A 14,710-nucleotide genomic window follows, 5' to 3' on the forward strand; every position below is an offset into this window, starting at 1 on the left:
TCCAGAAACCCCACAGGGGATGATTTCAGGAAATGGCGCACTAGCTGCAGGAGTGCTGGGCAGTCCCATCAGATATACCTAAGCTTTCTGTGTGAATCTACCCCAGACAGTTTGCCCAGAAGAAATTACCCTCATTGCTTCAAGGTGGTCACCCCCTGGCAGGAATTAAGGTGGAGACCCCGTCGGGGTAGTTGAGTGGAGCTGAGTCGTTCAGCCAGACCATCGCAGGGTCCCTTTGGCTCCCTTCCCAGGGAGGGGCGCTGCGGGTCTGGTGGGGTGGGGTTGGCTGGGGGCGGTTGCTTACAGGAGTGCTACAGCCCCTGCAGTTCCTCCCGATTTAAGCCCTGCGGAGCGTTGACGTTTCTCATACTTTCTCTCCCTGGCTCCCCAGCGGTATCACTCAAGACGTTTGGCATTCGACTGGAAGAGGTGCTGGTGAACGAGCTTACCCGCCGCAAGCAACTTGAACTGAGAGCCACGATGCAGATTGAAGAAGCCACCCGTCAGGCTGCGGGCCGTCGTCGGGGAAACGTGGTGCAAAGGATGTTTGGCCGCATCAGGCGCTTTTTCAGTCGCAGGCGGGCTGAGCCCTCCTTGCCCCGGGAGTTTACTCGCCGTGGGCGTCGAGTGAGTTAAACCCTCCAGTTTTCAGGCAGGGACCCTTCTTGAAGTGTCCAGGGATGTGGGGCGGGAAGGTCAAGGCCTGTGTCCTCAGAGGGAAGGGGAGCTGAACAGAACGTGTTGGAGGGGTGTAATTGGCCTGCCACAGAGAGAATGTCTCCTGTTGTGAATGTGATGCAATCTTCAGGAAGGTCCGGAGTGACCCTCCTGCTCCCCCATTTTAACATAGTGAGGGTTTCTCCACAGGGTGCAGTCTCTGTGGATAGCCTGGCTGAACTGGAGGACGGGGCCCTGCTGCTGCAGACCCTGCAACTTTCCAAGACTTCCTTTCCAATTGGCCAGCGACTTCTGGGATCCAAAAGGAAAATGAGCCTCAATCCGATTGCCAAGCAAATCCCCCAGGTTGTTGAGGCTTGCTGCAGCTTCATTGAGAAACATGGTAAGGGGCCAAGAATGATGGTTAAATCAAGGTAGGAGGCAATTCAAGAGAAAGAACGGTGTTCTAGAGATGGGGAGAGGAAAGAGGTCAAGGGATGAAGGACTTGAAACATTCCCCTGCCACCAGTTGGGGTTGGGATACAATGGGGGAGGAAAAGGGAAATGCTAGGGGTGGGGGCAGTGAGCACAGATACTTAGCATCCCCTGGTCTTTTCTTTCAGGCTTAAGCACAGTGGGGATTTTCACCCTGGAATATTCTGAGCAGAGAGTGCGTAAGGTAAATCAGCTATGTTTATGCTTTTGTTCCTTCAGTGAGAAAAAACTGGTGGGGGTGGGGGCTCCCCCATAGACCTGAAGAGAATGTCATGCCTCGTGAAGGGAGCACAGTCTTCTTTCTAGCCCCCTAGGCACACCGTATAGCCAACTACCTCCACTGAAGCCTGAGACCTACTGAAGGAGTGGCCAGTAGGGTGCCTGTGATGGGCAGAGCAGCCACCGAATGTATTCTCTCTCTTTTTCTAGCTCCGTGAAGAATTTGATCAAGGTCTGGATGTAGTGCTGGATGACTCTCAGAACGTGCATGATGTGGCCGCACTCCTCAAGGAGTTTTTCCGTGACATGAAGGACTCTTTGCTGCCAGATGATCTGTACATGTCCTTCCTCCTGACAGCAAGTGAGTCTTCTGCTCTCCCTTGTTGGGCAAGGAAAGGAAATAGTACAGGGGATGTGGGGTTCTGGGGACAGAGCTCAGGCTGCAAGACCCCAAGGAACTAAGGCAAAATGAACACCAGAAGATGAAAACACCTCTCCAGATTGCGCTATAAGTCTGTTGTTTGGAAATCTCTCTAGAGCTTCTTGAAGCTGTGTGCACCCTCTCAGGGCAAAGAAGAACCTAGGTTCTGTAGGGAGGGGGTCTGATTTTTACTTTTTTTTTTTTTTTTTGCGGTATGCGGGCCTCTCACTGTTGTGGCCTCTCCCGTTGTGGAGCACAGGCTCTGGACGCACAGGCTCAGCAGCCATGGCTCACGGGCCCAGCCGCTCCGCGGCATGTGGGATCTTCTCGGACGGGGCACGAACCCGCGTCCCCTGCATCGGCAGGCGGACTCTCAACCACTGCGCCACCAGGGAAGCCCAGGGGGTCTGATTTTGATGGGAGCACTTCTTGCTTTTAGGAATCCTGAGCTCAAATGCCATGAGAATGAGCAAAGAAAAGATGCTTGAGTACTTTATCCATAGCCTTTGGCATTTTTCAACCAGAATCACACCTTTCTTTGTATCAGGCTGCTGCCAAGGTTAGCCCCCTAAGCCAGTGCCTGTTTTCCTTCCTCTAGCTCTGAAGCCACAGGATCAGCTTTCTGCCTTGCAGTTGCTGGTTTACCTGATGCCACCTTGCCACAGTGACACCCTGGAGCGTCTCCTGAAGGTCCTGCATAAGATCACTGAGAACTGCGAGGACTCCATTGGCATTGATGGACAGTTGGTAAAAAGCTCTGGGAAAGGGTAGCGAGATTTACAGAAGGGGAGATGTGTGGGAGTATATGAGAAAGAGACAGAGACAGAGAGACAGAGGGAGAGGGAAACAAGAACAAAAAGAGACATTTTTGTTTGTGTAACTTCCATTATTACTTCAGAGTTGATCACTTTCTGCTTTCCTTTACTTAGGTTTCAGGCAATCGTATGACTTCCACCAATTTGGCTTTGGTGTTTGGATCTGCTCTCCTGAAGAGGGGGACATCTGCCAAGAGGGAGTCCAGGAAAACAAAACTGGGGATTGACCACTATGTTGCTTCTGTCAGTGTGGTCCGTGCCATGATTGATAACTGGGATATCCTCTTTCAGGTAGGTGGAAGCTTTGGACACACTTATTTCACAGCTCTTTCACCTGTTCACAAGGCAAGGAAGAGTTCCACATGCATCCCTGGGGGTATCCAAAGCAGGCAGCCACAAATCTCCCAGTCTAGAAATCCTTCCTACATTAGCTGGGCATGGTGCCTTCAGTTCTGGGTACCTGATAGAGATGAGTATAGATTTTAAAAATGTTGTGTAATAAAGGCTAACATTGCTAATTTTACCCTCAGGTGCCTCCCCATATTCAGAGGCAGGTTGCTAAGCGTGTATGGAAATCCAGTCCTGAAGCCCTTGATTTTATCAGACGCAGGAATTTGAGGAAGATCCAGTGAGTGTTTTCTTGGTTTGTTCATGCTTAGCCTGAAGGAGAATCACCTATGGGGGCTCCCAACCCCAGGCCACCTTTATGTTAGTCAACCCAAGTATACAAACTGACTTGCTTTTTCAAATTCATTCCCCATCAGGAGCGCACGGATAAAGATGGAAGAGGATGCTTTACTTTCTGATCCAGTGGAAAACTCTGCTGAAGCCCGGGCTGTTGTCCTTGGTCAAAGCAAGCCCTTTGATGAAGGTCAGTTCCCTGCTGGCGGTCAGACCCCTGGTGAAGGTCAGGCCCTTGCTGAAGGTCAGTCCCTTGGTGAAGGTCAGGCCCTTCCCGAAGGCCAGGTCCTTGCTGAAGATGAGCCCCTTGAGGAAGATGAGTCCTCTGAGGAAGATGTGCCAGTCAATGAAGAACTAGTATTTGAATATCTCAATCAAGGAGTAGTCTTTGGTGAAGTCCAAGGTCTCGAGATTCCAAATGACCTTGAGATTCCAGGCCCACATCTCGAAGGCATTCCAGAACTTGATGAAGATGACGATGATGACGACAACGACGATGATGACGATACCCTGAATTTTGATCTTCCTCCCCTTGAGGACATTCTAGACCCTGCTGATGAAATTCTAGAACTCATTGAAATCCAAGACTTTGAAGAAATACCATATTTTGATATGGTTCCAGACCCTGAAGTAGCCCGAGATGTGCAAGAAATCCCCAACCCTGGAGAAAACCCAAACCACGACCTTGAAGAAGGACCAGATTTTGAAGACTACCAAAACCTTGACCTAGCAGAAGTTCCCTATCTCGATGTAATCCCGAACAATGAAGAAGCCTCAGATACTGATGAAATCCCAGACAATGAAGAAGCCCCTGACACTGACGGAATCCCAGACCATGCAGATGACTCAGATAATGATGAAAACCCAGATTCTGAAGAAGACCCCAATCTTGAAGAGGTCCCAGCCCTTGATGAAATCCAAAATGATGAAGCCTCAAATGCTGAAGAAGTTCCAGACCATGAAGAAGCCCCAGAGGTCAATGGGATTTCAGACTCTGGTGAAGACCTTGATTTTGATGAAGTCCCAGCTCTTCATGTGGTCCCAAGCCCTGAAGAAGCCCCTGGTGGTCATGAACTCCCAAATCATGAAGAATCCCCAGAGGTTAATGGGCTCTCAGACTCTGAAGAAGACCCCAGTCTTGAAGAGGTTCCAGCTCTTGATGGAGTCCCAAATGATGAAGAAACCACAGATACTGAAGAAATTCCAGATTATGAAGAAACTCCAGAAGTCAATGGAATTGCAGGCTCTGAAGAAGACTCCAACCCTGAAGAGGTCCCAGCCCTCCATGTGGTAACGAGCCCTGAAGATGTCTCTGATTTTGATGAAATTCAGAACCAGGAAGAATCTTCAGATGTAAGTGGAGTCCCAAACGATGAAGAAGCCTCAGACGCTGAAGAAATCCCAGGACACAAAGAAGACTCTGATGTCAGTGGAATCCAAGACTCTGAAGAAAACCCCAATCTTGAAGAAGACACAGTTCTCAGTGTGGTTCCAGAGCCTGAGGGCACTCAAATTTGCAACAAAATTCCGGATTCTCAGAAAGACTTAGCCAACACTTTTGAAGAAGATGAAATTACAAATATGGCTCCAGAGCCTGAAGATGTCTCCATTCTTAATACAATTTCAGACCCTCAGCCAGACCTAGCTGTCAATCTTGAAGAAATCATGAATGTGGAAGCAGTCCCAATGCCTAGTAATCTTGACTCTAAAGAAGTTCAGAGTCCAAAGACCATCCAGTTCTGCAAAGAAGATGCAGCTGTTACATTTCCTGTAGATACCACCTTCCTTAAAAACAAGTCTCAGCCTGGCCAAGTCGTGAACTACAGGTCCTCCTCAGAGTCATTGAAGACCGACACCTGCTTTCTCCCCTCCATGAAGTTCTGTAAGCTTCCGGCTCCAGCTTTGTTACTCATTTGCTTAGTAAAATTAGTCAGGCTGGTTGTAGGGTGGTGGTGGTTGTTAGGAGGACGCCCACTTCCTCGCTTCCCTGGTGGTATTGCCCATTTGCTCTAAGCACGGGGTATCTGTCTCACTCTTTCTGTTCTCTAACATGGCCCTGCCCTCCTGCCCCCCACCCCCACACACCCAGCTTCCACAGTGGGCCTAGATTTAGAGATGTATGTTCTACTGTTAGGCTGCAGTTTTCTTACATGTCAAATGGGGGTAATCATTTCTGCCCTAACTTCTTGCCTCATACTGTATTTGAAGCTCAAAATTAGGTCTTAGTTCCTTGGGTGCTGTGCAAAGTGTGAAGTCTAGAAACATAAGGAGTTAACATTGTTACTATTTTCCAGGTTCCTCTGAGGAGCCAGCTGTGCCTCCCGGCACTGCCCGTTCCCATGACGATGATGAAGGAGCGGGTAACCCCCCCATTCTGGAGCAAGACCGCCCATTGCTCCGTGTGCCCCGGGAGAAGGAGGCCAAAACTGGCATCGCCTACTTCTTTCCTTAGATGTTTTTCCTTCTATATGGTGCCAGACAGGGGGAAAGGGTGGGGGTAGACCTGGGATGTCACAGGAAACATTAAGGAGAGTCTTGAAGGTAAAGATCTGAGGGTAAGAAGGAGTTCCACCTGATGCTCGGGTCAGGCTGTGAATTCCAAACACACTGCCAGCCCCTTTCCTGGGGATGCTCGGTCCCTTCAGCTGGTAAAAGTGGAGATGTTTCTGTGTCATGCTCAGGCGCCCTGGTGCTACCTTGCCTCTCTCTTTTACCCCTGATCCTGGCTTTCCCTTACTACAGCTGTTCCTTTAATTGATGTGACATTTGTGGTAAACACCTGTCGCAGAGAAGCTCACAAATCTCGAGGTGCTTTCCCTCCCCCAAAGAGGATTGCATGCTTTTCCTGACTTTCCTACCCTCCTCCTAAGAGCTCAATTGGAAAGGCCCTCAAGAGGCATGCTAGGATGTTAGGTCAGCCTACTGACAGCTGACAATTAATGCTAAACCATGTCACACCAACTCATAGCCGTGTCCCCGCAGCCACTCCACCGCCTCAGGATAATTTTGTCCAAATTATTTAGACCAATGGCTCGTCAAACAGCCACTCCCCAAATCCTGAGAAACCCAACTAGCTTTTCTGGGGTCAAAAGTTAGAGGAAAAAAATTGATTTTATTACCTAGATCTGTTTTACAGATAGCTGGCAGCCACATCCTGTTGTCAGCAAAACAGCTAGTTAGGTACAAACACATAGTTCCAAGCAGTAAAAGTCACCTGATTACAAATGTTCTTAAATATCGTCTCTGTAGTTCCTCTATGCAGGACGGTACAAATTTGCGGGACATGCTCTGGTAACACGCAGATATGGGTTATGTATGACATCCAAAATTATAGCTGTTATTGAGGGGTAACAACTGCTAAGGTCCATAGAATGAAGAATGTATTGTATTGAGGGTTAGAAATTGATCACACAATGGGTAACAACCGCAGAGCTCGAAGATTTGTGATTGTTAAAACTTCTCTGGCATTTAATCATTAATAAACATCGTATTGTGACAGCAGCATATTCATGGCTTACTGTGTGTGTGTTTTTTTTTATTTGAAATTTTGTTGGTGAGTTGGGAAGCTCTAGCTGGAGCTGAAGGGGAAAGAGAGGTGGGGAAGAGGAACGAAATAGAAGAGGGTGATGTGGAATAAAGGGCAGGGGTGACATGGTGTAAAGGGATGGAGTGAGTGGAATAAAGGGGAAGGGGTGATTTGGAATAAGGGGATGGAGAGAGATGGAATAAAGATGTGAGGTGGAATAAAGGGTAGTGATGTGGGGTACAAGAGAAGGGGTGATGGAGAATAGAGGGGAGGGGTGATATGGGATAAAGGGATGGAGAGAAATGAAATAAAGGGAGGTGATGTGGGATAAGGGGGGTGAGGGGGATAAAGGAGAGGGTGTTGGGGAATAAAGGGGAAGGGGTAATGTGGAATAAGGAGATGGAGAGAAATGGAATAAAGGGGTGAGGTGGAAAAAAAGTGGTGTGGTGTGTGATAAAGGAGAGTAAAGTGGAAGAAAGGGGAAAGAGCTGTAACTGAATAAAGAGAATGTAGAAGGGATGAAGGAGAAGTAGGGGAAAAGAATAAAGCTTAAGAGGAGGCCCTCTAAAAGGAGAAAAGAGGGGAATAAAGGGAGAGATCACTAGGTGCTCTCAACTGAGAAATTCCCCCTGGATTGGTCAAAAATTAAAACCTAGAAATATCCTGAGACATAGGATTTCCAAGAGTAAGAGAAGAACATGCTCCTGTTTGATTGATGGGACCGCCAAACTTTCTTGAAAGCTTAAGACTTCATGACATGCTTGGAAATTTCACATGTCAGGGACAGAGTTCCAGAAAGTGGAATGATGTGTATTATTTATTTTTGCACACTTTACTTTAAGATATTTCCTTCTGTAGAGTTTTACAGACAGCAGAAAGGTAATGTTGGGTCCCTCCTATAATAATGATTATTTTACAATAATAATTATAATGATAGTTCATACATATCGAGTTCCTAAATATGTTTAAAGCTTTACTTGCATCATTTTATTTAATATTCACAGCAACTCTATGAGATACATGTTCTGCTTTATGCTTGTTTTTCTAGTTTCTTTAGGTAGGAACTTAGATTATTGATTTTCTCTTTTCTAATGTAAATGTTCAGTGCTTTAACAGTGTACCACAAGTTTTGATGTGTTGTATTTTCATTCAGTTCAATATATTTTTAAAATTTCCTTTGAGACTTTCTCATTGACCAATGGATTATATAGAAGGTTAGTTTACTTTTTAAGTGTTTTGAGATTTTTCTGCCATCTTTCTGTTATTGATTTGTAGTGCTGCCTGGCTCACCTGTGATAGGTGGGACTTTCATTTGATCCAGAAAAAGAATGAGCCTACCTGGGCCACCTTCTGTTTCTAAAAATAAGCTGGTGTTCAGGAAATGGCAGTCCTGGGTCACCTTTCTTTCTTGGGTTAGAGGTAATAAGACAACTTTGTACTGTGCTGTTTCCCTAGTCCTAGGGTCCTAACCTTCCTCTTATATCTTTTAGAATTCTACTTTGGTTTTCTCTGAAGTTATTTCCAGGGCTTATATTTGTACTTGATAGGGAGGATCTTGGGAGCAAAAGGGCTATGTGATCTTCTCCTGAGCAGAAGTCTCCTGGTTATTCTTAAAAAGCTTTATTCAGATGTAGTTTCCATAAGTTCCAATCTATAGTTTAGAGTGTACAATATTGTTAGTGTATTCACAGAGTTGTACAACCATTGCCATAATATAATTTAATAATATTTTCATCACTCCAAAAAGTAGCCACATACCAGTTAGCAGTCAATCTCTATCTTTCCTGTCCCCCAAGTTTAGGCAACCACCAAACTACTTTCTATCTTCATAGACTTCCCTATTCTGGACATTTCATATAAATGGAATCACACAGTATGTAATCTTTTGTGACTGGCTTCTTTCATGTAGCATAATATTTTCAAGATTCAACCATGTCATAGCATGTATCAGAACTTTATTGGTTTTTAATGTCAAATAATATTTCATTATTATTTTGGATATGCCATATGGATATGCCATATTTAATTCATATTTACCTACAAATAATGATGTTGAACATTTTCATATTTTCCCCCATCCTTTGGTCATATATCTTCTGCCTATTTTCAAGTGAGATTTTTGATTGTGTTGAAAGTTGTTTTTATATATTCTGGATAATTTTTTTCCTGTCTGTGACTTGTTTTTCATTCTCTTAATGGAATCTTCTGAAGAGCAGAAGTTTTCAAATTTTTTTGAAATTTATTTATTTTTGGCTGCATTGGGTCTTTGTTGCTGTGCATGGGCTTTCTCTAGTTGCAGCGAGCAGGGGCTACTCTTTGCTGCAGTGTGTGGGCTTATTGCAGTGGCTTCTCTTGTTGCAGAGCACAGGCTCTAACTGTGCAGGCTTCAGTAGTTGTGGCATGTGGGCTCAGTAGTTGTGGCTCGCGGGCTCTAGAGTGCAGGCTCAGTAGTAGTGGCACACTGGCTTATTTGCTCCTCGGCATGTGGGATCTTCCTGGACCAGGGATCAAACACGTGTCCCCTGCATTGGCAGGCGGATTCCCAAACACTGCACCACCAGGGAAGTCCCAGAAGTTTTTAATTTTAATGAAGCTCAGTTTACCATGTTAAAAATGTTTAGAATTTTACTTTTGGTGTCATTTCTAAGAAATCATTGCCTACCGCACGCTCACAAAGCATTCTCTCAAAGTCTGCACCAGACCAAGGAGATGATTGCTCTAAGGTGCAAAATTTAAGGAGTATCTCTCAAGGTTGTGCAAATCCCCGAGAGTGAGGACGTTCTTAAATTTTGCACCCTAGGCCCCTCATTTGCCTGGTCCTGTTTTCTGCTATGTTTTATCCAATAAGTTTTATAGTTTTATTTATCCAATCATCAGTTGAGAGCCAAATGGGTTGTTTCCACTTTTCTTATTGTAAATAATGCTGCTATGAAATTCATGTACAAGTTTTTGTGCAGAGATACGTTTTCATTTTTCTTAGGTATGTACTTAGGAGTGGAATTACTGGGTCATATGGTAACTCTATTTTTAAACACTTTTGGAAACTGTCAGTTTTTTAAAGTGATTCTATCATTTTACATTCCTACCAGCAATGCATGAGATTTCCAATTTCTTCACATTTTTGTCAACAATTTTTATTATCTTTTTTAAAAGTTATTATTGCAGTCCTTCTAGTGGTGTGAATGGTTTCTCATCGTGGTTTTGATTTGCATTTCTCTGAAGACTAGTGATGCTAATCAATGTAATATACCATATTAAGAAACTAAAACTTTAAAAAATTTTAGTTTTTCTATTTCTGCCTACAATTTATTTGGAGTTGAATTTATATACAGTGTGAGGTATGGATTGAAATTCATTTTTTGATTCTATACATATATGCACATTTTCTAATACCATTTAATGAAAAGACTATAATTTATCCATTTAATTGCCTTTATAACTTTGTCAAAAATTGGTTGATCATTCATTTTGTGTATATTTCTGCATTTTCTCTCTGTTTGATGGATCTATTTTTCTATTTTTATGTCAGTACCATCTTTCTTGATTACTGTAGACTTATAATAAATCTTTAAATAGGGGAGTGTCAGCTGCCTATTTTTGTCCCCAGCTTTATTGAGGTATAAATGACATATAACGTGTAACCTTAAGGTATACAACATGACAATTTGATACATGTCTATTTCTCAAAGTGTTTACCACAGCAAGGTTAGTTAACACAGCTTACCTCACATAATTACCATTTTGTTGTAATGGTGATGGTGGTGAGAACATTAGAGCTCTACTCTCCTAGCAACTTTCAAGTATACAATACAGTATTATCAACTACAGTCACCATGCTGTACATTATATCCCTGGAAATTATTCATCTTATTCAAAGTTTGTGCCCTTTGACCAATACCTCCCTATTTCCCACCCCTCAGCTACTGGCAACCCAGCCACCATTCTACTCTTTCTATGAGTTTGATGTTTTTAGAGTCTACATATAAAGTGAGATCATACGGTGTTTGTTTTTCTCTGTATGACTTATTTCGCTTAGCATGATGCTTTCAAGGGGCATCTACATTGTTGCAAACGGCAGAATTTCCTTCTTTTTTATAGCTGAATTATGTATCTATATCTGTATCTACCTATCTACCTGTATAGATAGATATAGATTTAGATACAAATATAGATATAGATCGCACATTTTCTCTATTGATTTATCCATTGATGGACACTTAGATTGTATCCATGTCTTGGCTGTTGTGAATAATGCTGTAATAAACAAGGGAGTACGGATACCTCTTTGATACCCTGTTTTCATTTCCTTTAGGTATGTACCCAAGTGGATTTCTGGGTCATGTGGTAGTTCTATTTTTAATTTTATGAGGAACCTCCATTCTGTCTTCCACAGTGGCTTTACAACTTACATTTCTAACAGCACTGCACAGGGTTCCTTATTCTCCACATCTTCGCCAGCATTTGTTATTGCTTATCTTTTTGATAACAGCCATTCTAAAAGGTACATGAGTAATACATCATTGTGGTTTTGATTTGCATTTCCCTGATGATTAGCGACATTGAGCACCTTTTAATGTATGTGTTAACCATTTATGTATTCTTTGGAAAATAAATGTCTTTTCAAGTCCTCAACCCAATTTTTTTTTACATCTTTATTGGAGTATAATTGCTTTACAATGGTGTGTTAGTTTCTGCTTTATAACAAAGTGAATCAGTTATACATATACATACGTCCCCATATCTCTTCCCTCTTGCATCACCCTCCCTCCCACCCTCCCTATCCCACCCCTCCAGGCGGTCACAAAGCACCGAGCTGATCTCCCTGTGCCCTGATCTCCCTGTGTTCTCAAGATTACTTTGGCTATTCGGGGCCTTTTGTGTTTCCATACAAATTGTGAAATTTTTTGTTCTAGTTCTGTAAAAAATGCCATTGGTAGTTTGATAGGGATTGCATTGAATTTGTAGATTGCTTTGGGGAGTAGAGTCATTTTCCCAATGTTGATTCTTCCAATCCAAGAACATGGTATATCTCTCCATCTATTTGTATCATCTTTAATTTCTTTCATCAGTGTCTTATAATTTTCTGCATACAGGTCTTTGGTCTCCTTTGGTAGGTTTATTCCCAGGTATTTTATTCTTTTTGTTGCAGTGGTAAATGGGAGTGTTTTCTTAATTTCACTTTCAGATTTTTCATCATTACTGTATAGGAATGCCAGAGATTTCTGTGCATTAATTTTGTATCCTGCTACTTTACCAAATTCATTGATTAGCTCTAGTAGTTTTCTGGTAGCATCTTTAGGATTCTCTATGTATAGGATCATGTCATCTGCAAACAGTGACAGCTTTACTTCTTCTCCGATTTGGATTCCTTTACTTCTTTTTCTTCTCTGATTGCTGTGGCTAAAACTTCCAAAACTATGTTGAATAAGAGTGGTGAGAGTGGGCAACCTTGTCTTTTTCCTGATCTTAGTGGAAATGGTTTCAGTTTTTCACCATTGAGGATGATGTTGGCTATGGGTTTGTCATATATGGCCTTTATTATGTTGAGGAAAGTTCCCTTTATGCCTACTTTCTGCAGGGCTTTTTTAAAATCATAAATGGGTGTCGAATTTTGTTCAAAGCTTTCTCTGCATCTATTGAGATGATCATATGGTTTTTCTCCTTCATTTGTTAATATGGTGTATTACGTTGATTGATTTGTGTATATTGATGAATCCTTGCATTCCTGGAATAAACCGCACTTGATCATGATGTATGAACCATTTAATGTGCTGTTGGACTCTGTTTGCTAGTATTTTGTTGAGGATTTTTGCATCTATGTTCATCAGTGATATTGGTCTGTAGTTTTCTTTCTTTGTGGTGTCCTTGTCTGGTTTTGGTATCAGGGTGATGGTGGCCTCGTAGGATGAGTTTGGGAGTGTTCCTCCCTCTGATATATTCTGGAAGAGTTTGAGAAGGATAGGTGTTAGCTCTTCTCTAAATGTTTGATAGGATTCACCTGTGAAGCCATCTGGTCCTGGGGTTTTGTTTGTTGGAAGATTTTTAATCACAGTTTCAATTTCAGTGCTTGTGATTGGTCTGTTCATATTTTCTATTTCTTTCTGATTCAGTCTTGGCAGGTTGTACATCTCTAAGAATTTGTCCATTTCTTCCAGGTTGTCCATTTTATTGGCATAGAGTTGCTTGTAGTAATCTCTCATGATCTTTTGTATTTCTGCAGTGTCAGTTGTTACTTCTCCTTTCTCATTTCTAATTCTATTGATTTGAGTCTTCTCCCTTTTTATCTTGATGAGTCTGGCTAATGGTTTATCAATTTGGTTTATCTTCTCAAAGAACCAGCTTTTAGTTTTATTGATCTTTGCTACCGTTTCCTTTATTTCTTTTTCATTTATTTCTGATCTGATTTTTATGATTTCTTTCCTTCTGCTAACTTTGGGTTTTTTTGTTCTTCTTTCTCTAACTGCTTTAGGTGTAAGGTTAGGTTGTTTATTCGAGATGTTTCCTGTTTCTTAAGGTAGGAATGTATTGCTATAAATTTCCCTCTTAGAACTACTTTTGCTGCATCCCATAGGTTTTGGGTTGTTGTGTCTCCATTGTCATTTGTTTCTAGGTATTTTTTTATTTCCTCTTTGATTTCTTCAGTGATCACTTCGTTATTAAGAAGTGTATTGTTTAGCCTCCATGTGTTTGTATTTTTACAGACCTTTTCCTGTAACTGACATTTAGTCTCATAGCATTGTGGTCAGAAAAGATACTTGATACAATTTCAATTTTCTTAAATTTACCAAGGCTTGATTTGTGACACAAGATATGATCTATCCTGGAGAATGTTCCATGAGCACTTGAGAAGAATGTGTATTCTGTTGTTTTTGGAAGGAATGTCCTATAAATATCAATTAAGTCCATCTTGTTTAATGTATCATTTAAAGCTTGTGTTTCCTTATTTATTTTCATTTTGGATGATCTGTCCATGGGTGAAAGTGGGGTGTTATAGTCCCCTACTATGAATGTGTTACTGTCGATTTCTCCTTTTATGGCTGTTACTATTTGCTTTATGTATTGAGGTGCTCCTATGTTGGGTGCATAAATATTTTCAATTGTTATATCTTCCTCTTGGATCAATCCCTTGATCATTATGTAGTGTCCTTCTTTGTCTCTTCTAATAGTCTTTATTTTAATGTCTATTTTGTCTGATATGAGTACTGCTACTCCAGCTTTCTTTTGGTTTCCATTTGCATGAAATATCTTTTTCCATCCCCTTACTTTCAGTCTGTATGCGTCTCTAGGTCTGAAGTGGGTCTCTTGTAGACAGCAAATATATGGGTCTTATTTTTGTATCCATTCAGCCAATCTGTGTCTTTTGGTGGGAGCATTTAGTCCATTTACATTTAAGGTAATTATTGATATGTATGGTCCTATTCCCATTTTCTTAATTGTTTTGGGTTCGTTATTGTAGGTCTTTTCCTTCTCTTGTGTTTCTTGCCTAGAGAAGTTCCTTTAGCGTTTGTTGTAAAGCTGGTTTGGTGGTGCTGAACTCTCTCAGCTTTTGCTTGTCTGTAAAGTTTTTAATTTCTCCATCAAATCTGAATGAGATCCTTGCTGGGTAGAGTAATCTTGGTTGCAGGATTTTCTCCTTCATCACTTTAAATATGTCCTGCCAGTCCCTTCTGGCTTGCAGAGTCCTGCCAATCCTTTTTGGCTTGCAGAGTTTCTACTGAAAGATCAGCTGTAAACCTTATGGGGATTCCCTTGTGTGTTATTTGTTGTTTCTTCCTTGCTGCTTTTAATATGTTTTCTTTGTATTTAATTTTTGACAGTTTGATTAATATGTGTCTTGGTGTATTTGTCCTTGGGTTTATCCTGTATGGGACTCTCTGTGCTTCCTGGACTTGATTA

The 14,710-nt window shown here is 42.2% G+C and overlaps 1 protein-coding gene across 3 annotated transcripts in view; it reads left to right on the plus strand.

Moving 5' to 3' along the window:
- Window positions 1–5,740, plus strand: part of ARHGAP36 (Rho GTPase activating protein 36) — a gene marked incomplete at both ends in the record, with an annotated part of 153,081 nt that extends 147,341 nt beyond the window's left edge. For all 3 annotated transcript variants that reach the window (XM_082864653.1, XM_082864654.1, XM_082864652.1), the window contains 9 exons: window positions 392–627; window positions 868–1,060; window positions 1,281–1,336; window positions 1,582–1,732; window positions 2,391–2,539; window positions 2,722–2,898; window positions 3,138–3,235; window positions 3,372–3,478; window positions 5,583–5,740. In XM_082864653.1, coding sequence (XP_082720779.1) covers window positions 392–627; window positions 868–1,060; window positions 1,281–1,336; window positions 1,582–1,732; window positions 2,391–2,539; window positions 2,722–2,898; window positions 3,138–3,235; window positions 3,372–3,478; window positions 5,583–5,740 — 1,325 coding nt within the window. The remainder of the gene's footprint in view (window positions 1–391; window positions 628–867; window positions 1,061–1,280; window positions 1,337–1,581; window positions 1,733–2,390; window positions 2,540–2,721; window positions 2,899–3,137; window positions 3,236–3,371; window positions 3,479–5,582) is intronic.
- Window positions 5,741–14,710: the final 8,970 nt, after the last annotated feature.

The sequence above is a fragment of the Leucopleurus acutus genome, assembly GCF_964270905.1.
Source record: "Leucopleurus acutus genome assembly, chromosome: X".
NCBI lineage: Eukaryota > Metazoa > Chordata > Mammalia > Artiodactyla > Delphinidae > Leucopleurus > Leucopleurus acutus.